This window comes from Elaeis guineensis, chromosome 5 (genome assembly GCF_000442705.2).
Source record: "Elaeis guineensis isolate ETL-2024a chromosome 5, EG11, whole genome shotgun sequence".
Taxonomy (NCBI): domain Eukaryota; kingdom Viridiplantae; phylum Streptophyta; class Magnoliopsida; order Arecales; family Arecaceae; genus Elaeis; species Elaeis guineensis.
This window is the reverse complement of record NC_025997.2, coordinates 128,299,573-128,309,286: the sequence shown is the minus strand read 5'-3', so window position 1 is coordinate 128,309,286 and position 9,714 is coordinate 128,299,573. Positions and strand designations below refer to the sequence as shown.

The 9,714-nt window shown below is 34.3% G+C and overlaps 1 protein-coding gene across 1 annotated transcript; it reads right to left on the bottom strand.

Moving 5' to 3' along the window:
• Positions 1 to 3,381: 3,381 nt before the first annotated feature.
• Positions 3,382 to 7,573, bottom strand: LOC105045781 (probable serine/threonine-protein kinase PBL7). Its single transcript, XM_010924183.4, has 5 exons — positions 7,379 to 7,573; positions 6,182 to 6,396; positions 5,519 to 5,708; positions 5,008 to 5,399; positions 3,382 to 4,087 (listed from the first exon to the last, which is right to left on the bottom strand). The coding sequence occupies exons 1-5, from the start codon at positions 7,449 to 7,451 to the stop codon at positions 3,749 to 3,751; spliced, it is 1,209 nt and encodes a 402-aa protein (XP_010922485.1). The 5' UTR covers positions 7,452 to 7,573; the 3' UTR covers positions 3,382 to 3,748.
• Positions 7,574 to 9,714: the final 2,141 nt, after the last annotated feature.

Here is a 9,714-nt window from a genome sequence, read left to right as displayed (position 1 = left end):
CTTTTCATTTCATTGTTTTTTGGTTCCAGTCCTTCCAATTCACTGTCAGATGTAGTCGTTTTCAGACTTTCAGCCGTCCCCTGCCTTAAGAAAATCATCAGCTGAAGAAAAATGAGAGCTTGAGCAGGTGTGCTGGTAGGTGATGATGATTTCATTGATTTGAATTTGATCGATCAGGTCTATCAGCTGCAGGTGTGACATGACAACTGAGGCCCTAGAGCTATTATAGATTTTTATTTAGTGAACGAGTTTATAGATGCTAGAAAGATCAAGAAAAAGAACACTATAGTTTTTACTGTCCTATTTCTGCCTAGATGCTAGATGGTAGCAGAGAGATGACATACCATGTTCTTTTGTTACAGCATTTCATTGATAGAGCTAATTGAGCCTGGTAATGCTAACTTGGGTATTATTGTTATGCGTCCAACTAATCGGAATTGGATTTGGAATGGAAATCGGAATGGATCGAAATCAAAATTGAAATTGTTAAATTTTTTTAAATATTTATTTTGTAATTAGAATTAAAATAGAAATTTGAATTTTTAGTGGAGAGTAGAGATTGAGTTTTAGATAAATTGAGTCATTTTTATTTCATCCTTGAATCAGAATAAAAATAAGATTCTTTTCAATCAAATAGTTGGAATGGAAGTCATCCATTGCCATTCTAATTTCAGACCCTAAATCCTCCAACCAAATATTTTTTAAGTTAGAAACTCTTTCTTCGCAGAAGGTTTTGGTCAAATCTTGTTTCTCTTTCAGAGGTCCTGTTTTGTTGCACGATAGAATGGAATCTTTAATTTTAAGAAGTCAGTGCCAGAGCACTCGTTGGAATTTCAGAAATCTTTATTCATTTGTATTTCTGAAAAACAAGATAGTGACAGGATAAGCCTCTGCCAAATACCAGATAAGGGTGGGTTTTAAGCTGGTTCCCTCCTATCAAACCGTGCCAACTCTCTTATATCAAAACAAAACAGGACACTTGCACCAACCCGCGTCTTCTGCTTTAAAGCAAGACATTTTACTAACTGGGCTAGCTCATACTCTATCCTTTTAACTTGGAATCAAGATATAGTGATGGAAAGATTAGATGTAGATATCCTTTAAATCTTTCTTCATTTTATATCCTAATTTATGTCTCATCCTTCATTGTTCTTGGTATTGGATAATTTTATTCTGCAACCACCAAATAGAACTTAGCATAAAGTACGGAAAATAATTTAAAAAATCCTCTACTTTTGTCAGAAATATATTTAAAGAAATAATTAAGATGGAAATGATGAGGGACTTCTGAAGATCTCTCCTTTTGTATGCCTCTTTATTCGAAGTTTGAATTTGTCGCGGTTGTTCGGCGCTGAACTGGCTCGCATCAAATGGCTTCAACAAGAGCCAGTACAAGTTGTCCAGCTCCTGGCGAGTACCATTCGTTCTTATCCAAACGCCCTGCTTTAAAGTCTAAACCAAAGCTGAGATAAGCTGGCAATCCATGAACGCCAAAAGCAGCACCCATCAGCGGTCACGGCACCGCCGACACGAACAGGACAAGGCCGCTGGGGTCGGAAGACGACAGCAGAGGCGCACAGTGATCCGTACAAGGCAGGACGGCTCCCATGGCTTCGTTTCTAAAAAAGGATACTTCGCACATTTGGATGCATGTATTTGGACAGGCTCGAGAAATGGAGCACCAAAAGGATTCCTGTTTATCTTCTTCTTCTTCTTCTTCTGAAGCATCGATCACATGCAGTTGCTCAACGTGTACGATGGCGTTGGTTAGCCATTGATTGCTCCGATCATTGATGCAGTTTTCTCGTGTCAGCACAGAAAAAAGTTGGCCTCCAGAACCAGCCATCTAATTTTTGTCCATAAATAATAAAAAAAAAAAAAAAAAAAAAATATTGAGGGGACCCAGGTTGGGCAGATGGGTTGCTGTCATGTATGGGAAATCTAATCTCAAGCTCATTGAAAGCTTATTAATTTTTTTCTTTTTTTTTTTTAAATTTTCTTGCTGGTAGATGAGGTCTATATTATGTGGAGTAGGTGACAAAAAGGAGGGTAGCTAGCCTTTCCCAACTCTTAAAATTTTGTTGAACATGGAGTCCGAATCCAGATCTCTGGTACGGTTTCTTAGAAGCTTCACTGGCAAAATAATTTGGCACCTTTATTTCAAGCTCTTGCGTCGCTATCATTCTTTTTTCAGAAGTTTATTGCTTCGTCCGTAGCTTCATTTCTACCAAAAGAACATGATCTACCACAGGCAATTTCTGCAGCCAAAGATGCCACTAGGATGGTGGACATGATCAAACCATCTTATTGAATCACACACCCTAAGTTCTCCATGATATTTTGTTCTCCGACTCTTTTGGTTGTATCTACTCTCGAACTATATAACTCCATCATTTTTATCAAAAAATAATCACACACCCTATGTTTGCATGCGCATTCGAACCATCGGAATTCATAGGGACCGTTGGATCTCCCATGGTGCAAATCACATGGCACTTGCTTTTGCAGACACCGTCGAAAATTAGACTTTCCCATGAAATTCATTAGCCATTCTTGTTTTTGCAAATCCCATTTTTGTATGTGCAATCTATGTCCTTTTTTTTTTTTTCTGCTTTTGAGATCATCTTGAATGAAACTTCAGTCACCAAAAGGAGCTGAAGCAAATGAGGATGGATCAGATAATTTCTTGAGCGCACCAATCTTTTGGGTGCTCACTTTTCTTGATATTGAGAAATAAACATAGTTTGCATAAGCCCCGGCGGATATATGGATTTTTTTCGTAATCTTTATTATTATCATTTTCTTTTTCCTGGAGTGGAAAGTGAGGTATAATTTAAAACATTACATTACCATGCCAGGAAGCTTATACAAAACCTGTATCTTGGATACCACACCTCCCAGATTTTAAGCATCATCAACCAAATACACTTCAGTGCAGCCATGACTTGAAGGCCAGGGGATTCATGGGACCATTTTGGCATGACCACCAGCTTCAGAGACCATGAGTTAGAACAAGAGCACTAGAAAAAAGCAACACAAATCACTGTTTATAAACATTTTGACAAAAGCAATATAAATGCAGACACCGATTTAGGGCCAGGAGATGCATGGGACCATTTAGGTATGACCACCAGCTTCCCGAGGGCGTGAGAGTTGGGAACAGAAGCAGTAGCTGCTTGTAGGTTGCAAAAAGCAACTCAACACTGTTTATAAACACCGACAAAAACAATAACAGTTGGGTACCACAAAGTTTACAAATCCAAAAGCTGGATCAAAAGAAGATGAAAAGGGCACTGTGATCAACGCAAGCTGCTAACATGCCCGAAAGTTAATTCTATTCATGCCAGCACAATATTTCCAAGATTCCATGTCTATTCCAAATTCTAGAAGCAGATTCATGACATATCTTGGTAATAAAACTTCATCTATTGTTTGGATAAACAGCACTTCTTCTATCTAAAACCATATAAGAGATTACATTGATAGCATCAAATACTAACAAATACATGTAAATAGAGAGACCAAAACTCACATGTACCACAACAAAAGAACGTCACTCCTCCGAACAATATGAATGGTTCATGCTGCACCAGTTATCATCAAGCAAAATTTGATAACCTGGTGCAAAATAGCCACCCAAAAAGAAGACACTATCCTCCTGGATAATAAAACCACCTTGCAGATTTTAGCATCAAGAGATGCCATCTAAGTTGGTGGATTTCGAAATCTATTGAGCAATCACCATTAGCTAGTATTTGGTGAGTTTACTTTGACCATCTGAACTGGTGTTTTTGAGATACACCAATTGTTTCTTCTCATTGTCTCTTCTTGTTCGAGGAGGAGTGCCTGGTGCTATCAAACGAGAAGAATTCTGAATGGATTCAGTTTCAGGATCATAATGCTGGGAAGCCAGGTAAGTGAGAGCAGTAACCACATCAGCAATAAGGGGCCTCAAGGTAGGTTGCTCCTGAACACACATTGCAGCAACAGCGAGTGCTTGGTACAAGCCCCTCACTGGGTACTGGTCCTGAAGCTTTGGGTCAGCCATTTGGGTAAATTTTCTCCTGTCTTTGAACAGAGGTCGTGCCTGCAATGAAATATGAGGACATTCACATGGACCCCGCAGAAAAGTGCCAAAGCAACGAACAAGCTTCCGTAACAACAATGTAAAAACAGATAAAAGGATTTTCTCTTTACAGAAACAACCATGAAGAATAATCAAAAAGAATAAACAGTAAAAAATGAAACAAAATTACTTGAAGTATGTTTTGAGATAGCTGCTCAAGCTTCTGTTCCACTTGAACCGTCAACAATTATACCAGATGCTATGCTTGAAATCCAAATGTCCAATCCACAACTCAAACCAAATAACTTTGGAGGTGGCCAGACAAGCAAACAGTTCTACTAGGCTGGAAATAGCTAAAAGTGGTTACAACAAACCATAGTGATATAAGACCTGAAGAGTACCTCACAATGATTTTTCTTTTCATGGATAGAAGAAAGTTTAAAATGTTTGGAATCTGAGATCCTGTCAGATCATGAAATCATAAATAATATTGCATGCTAACATTGACAGACATAAGAGAATTGTATTTACCATTGAATGCTGAAAGCAAGTGCTAACAACAAATATCTAATCCGCCCACAAAATCATGAGGGAGGGAGGAAGGGAGGGAGGGAGGGAGAGATCTTACAGAAGGTGAGTGCAAGAATCATTTTTCTTTGCAATAAAGGCTAGTGGCAAAATCTGATATAATTTTTATGCAAATGCTAACAACAGACATCTGATCCGCCCACAAATTTTGGTCTAATGGTCAAGTCAGAAGTCAACATCAAATTGGAGTGATATAGTTCAATGGATTCTAAAGATTCTATAGACCATCATTGAGTCATAGAGGAAAACCTAGCATAGAAAACGTAAATGCAGGAACATGAAAGGAGACATAATTAATCACTAGCAACAATGATAAATTTAGATAAATAAGAGAAAAGACAAGAATCTCTTACCCAAGCAACTAAATTTTGCTCCCCAGCAGCTCTAGAGTTGTCAATAGCTTTCCGTCCGGTAATAATCTCTAAAAGAACAACTCCAAAGCTATAAACATCAGATTTCAATGTTAGTTGTCCAGTCATTGCATACTCAGGTGCACAGTATCCATATGTACCCATCACCCTGGTTGAAACATGAGTGTTGTCACCAACAGGACCAAGCTTTGCCAGCCCAAAGTCAGATAACTTGGGATGAAATCCCTCTCCAAGCAAAATATTGGAGCATTTTAAATCACGGTATATGACAGGAGGATTGGCTTTATCATGCAAATATTCTAATCCTTTAGCTGCACCAGCAGCTATTTTCATCCTTGTATTCCAGTCTAGTTGCTTTTTGTCTGATGTAAGATCTGTTGGCAACCAAGAAAAAATATTCTAGTGCAATCAAGCAAGTATGCCCAAAGAAACAACTTGAGCTATAAAAGCCAGATAAAATAATTTAACAATGAGTTACTGCTGAGTAACATACCATGAAGATGGTCTTCCAATGATCCTAATGACATGTATTCATAAACCAAAAGCCGTTGATCACCATCAGCACAGTAGCCAATCAAGTTCACAAGGTTAGGATGGTGAAGTAGACTCAACATCAAAACTTCGACAAGGAACTCCCTGTTTCCTTGCAATCCATTATGATCAAGCTGCTTTATAGCCACAATCTGTCCATGATGTTGATCCATGAGTGTCATAGACCCAACATGTAACAAGAAAAAGTATATCATCAGACCTCTTTTCTTTATGACTTTTTTTTTTGAAAAACATTTACTATACATGTAAAGCACAATAAGGAAAATTAAAAAGCTCCACAGAAATTATATAAGGATAGTTTCATATTGAAGGATAATGCTGTATTCACAAATAATGCAGGACAATGCTATATATATTTTTTGATGGAAGGGCAAAGCTATATATATTGCCAAAGTCAGTTCCACCATTGGTTATCATTATAATTAATGCATCATGATAAAGGATGGACAAAAATCTAAAAATTACAAAAAATGAGAAGTTCAAATTTGGAATCATATAATTATTTCTTAAGTTCTAAATCACCTTGTAATTCAAAACTATGCTGAAAGTTTATCACAGTCCAAGGATAATAAAATAAATAATGCAAATATAGCACAAAACTGACCTGGTTGACACTCTCCAACCTTCCTTTATAAACTCGACCAAACCCTCCCTCCCCCAAAAGGTAATCAGCTCTGAAATTTCTGGTCGCGGCAGCCAATTCACGAAATGTGAAGGTCTGGGCAGCAATGTGCTCAGAACCATTATCCAAAGTTTTCCTTTTTCCATCTAATGAACTCTGTTTCTTCACATTGGATGCAGAATTTGGCTTTGACTTCTCTGTTAACTGGCAATCAAAATCATCTCCACAACAAGCATGTAATAGAAAAGGAAAAAAAATGCAAACAATGACACATGCCAGAGAAGTATGCGATGCTCTCTACACTTTATATGATAGAGAAGAACATCAATGTTTCACAAATTCTAAAGCAGAAGGCCCCGAAGAAGGATTGGAGCAACAGCATCAAATAAAAAAGCTCAAGTAATACATCTGTCTATGACTAGAAATAATATAAGCTTCCAATGTCAAATTTTTCAATACATTGACCCAACAACACCACATTATGTACTCTCCCAAACTAAACACATAATTAATGAAACACACACACACACACACACACAATGGAGAAAGCGTATAAGTATAATTAGTTTAGCTCTCATGACATTAAACTCTAGTTCCCATCATTCAAGAGAGTGGTCAAACATGAAACAGAACTTATTTGTGAACATGCGCTACGATAATTTGGCCATCTGGGTATGATGTTCATCAAAAAATTGAAATTAATCCGCAATCAAATCATTGGAAACTAACGAAGCCCCATCAGTTAAAAACCTAAAAGGAAACTATGCCAAAAATTATCGACAAAATGCCCTCATCAAACATGATTATTAAACACAGAACACCATATCTCCCCTCAAAAAGGATTCTTTCTTTCAACAAATAATTCAAAGGTGATTGATTTCGTTTCGACGATTAGAACAAGTTTTTCCTCCCAAGCCCCATAAAATACCTTCTTTTTAGCCAATCATTGGAAAAACCTTTTTACCACCAAACCAGGATCCGATAGCCAAAACTGCATTAAAAAATTCCACTTTTTTTTTTTTTTCCAAGAAAACACAGACAAATCATCAGATTGAATAATTCCGCCCTAAAAATCCAATCTTTCAGCTCGAATCAGGAACTAAGATGAAAGACCAAAGAAAACCCAACTGGAGCCAGAAAAAAGAAAAATCCTAAACCAATGGTAGCGATTGAAAGCACCTGAGGGGGGAGCAATCTGGTCCTTCCTTTTGGTCTTTTTGGTGGACTTTCCGGAGCAGGGGAACCACCCCATCCCCACCTCTCCTCCGCTTCCCGTCTCTTGAAAGAAGTGAGGTTTCAAAGAGCGATTGGAAATAAGAAGAGGGGAAGACAATGGGAATAGAAGCTGAGGAGCGAAGTGTTTTTTGATCAAATATCTTATAGTCGCCAATAGCTTCACTATCGTATTATAGACTTGAATCAAATCAAATATTAATTTAAGACAAGTGTTAAGATTAAATTTTAAAATTTTTTATTTATTTATAATTAATTTTAAAAAAATTACCATAATAATATCGAGACTTTTTTTTGCCAACTCACCGACCTGACTGAAAACAGATAGACGAGAGAAATGATAAGGCGACTCTCCCCTTTTTATTCACTCTCCCCTTTCCGTGTCTTTCTGTGACTTTCCTCTGTCTCTTATTTACTCCCTCTTTTCCGTGTGTCTTTAATTTTTATTAATTTTAAAATATAAATATAAATAAATAAATATTTTTTATTTAAAATCAATAAAAATATCAAAAAAATTAAAATTTTTGAAAATAAGAAATCAAAATTTAAATTTTAATCTAATTTTTTTTAAATAAAAAATTTTTAAAATTTTTTTCCTTCAGAATGAATAGGTTAAAGAATCTCAAAATTTATTAAAATTTTTTTTATAACTCATTAATATTTAAAAATTAATTATCATCAATTTTAATTTTAAAAAAATATATATTTTATTCAGTCCTCCGTATAGATGCTAGTTTTTTGACTTAGAAAATTTTCAGAATCCGTAACGGCAGATAGTCACAAATTGTACCCAACTGGCTTCAATAAATTTTGACAAGATAAGTTTAATTCAAAATATATAGAGGGCTATATAAAATATATATTTTTTGAAATTAAAATTGATGATAATTGATCATTGGATATTAGTGAATCATAAAATAATTTTGAATAAATTTTAAGATCCTTTAACCCATTTGTTCTGAAGAAGGAAAATTTTAAAAATTTTAGATTTTAAAAAAATTTGAACTAAAATCTAAATTTTAACTTTTTGTTCTTAAAAATTTTAATTTTTTTGATATTTTTATTAATTTTAAATATAAAAATATTTATTTATTTACGTTTACATAAACAAGACAAACACAAAAGAAGAGAATAAATAAGAGACAAAAAGAAACAAAAGAGAGAGTCGCTCTATCAAAGGGCGACTTACAAAACCATTCTATTAAAAGACGATTCATTTTTCTCATCCATCTAGTCCCTAGCTGGCGATCAAATTGGTGAGTTGACAAAAAAAATCATTTTTGAAAAAGATAATTTTTTTCTGATAAGTATTTTCGTAAATAATTTAAATTCAATATTATTTTAATAATTTTTTTAAAATTAATTATAAATAAATAAAAAAATTTAAATTTTACATCAAAAACATTTGACTAATTAAAGAAAATCTTACATATTTCATACTTGGCATTACTTGGTATGCATCCATCGAGGATGGTACCTTCTTATGGCTATGTTTAATCCACGTGTCAGTAAAAGAGTGCAATTATCCTGGTTTTCAGTTTTGAGTCTTTTGACAATTACCATTTCACACGAAAGGTAAACTCTTTTGACAATTACTATTTCACACGAAAGGTAAACCCTACAGTGACATCTAACTTTTACGGGATAGCAATGACAATGATATGGATATCTAAATCTATCTATAATTTTATATAATATTTATTAATTTTTAATATATATATAATTATATAAATATATTATCAATTTAATTTATTATATATTTAATAATATTTTTAATTTTATAATTATAAAATTTAATTATTTAATTTATATATGTGATTATATCTATATATTCAGTATTTAAATTATATTCATATCCAGTTAAAATAAATATAAATATAAATATATTAATATTAGATTCAATTTCAACCCTACTATTTAATAAAAAGTTATATTATATCCATCATATATATATATATATATATATATATATATATATATATATGCCAGTATTATCCGATTGGGTCCCAACCCTACCATCCAATAAAAATTACATCCAATGAAAAAAAAAAAAAGATCCGATACATAGCTCTTGCTTCTTACCTCCCCTGTTGTTTTGATTCAAAGGAATAGTATTTTACGGAAAAAAAAAAAAAAGGAATAGTAGAATGAATAGTAGTTTTTGTCATGACATATATTGGGAATTAGATGCATCTGACACGTCTTAATGTGCCTTAAATGCACTTTAAATTGAGATATAGTACGACAAATAGCGAAACAATACATTTTTTTTTGGTAAAACA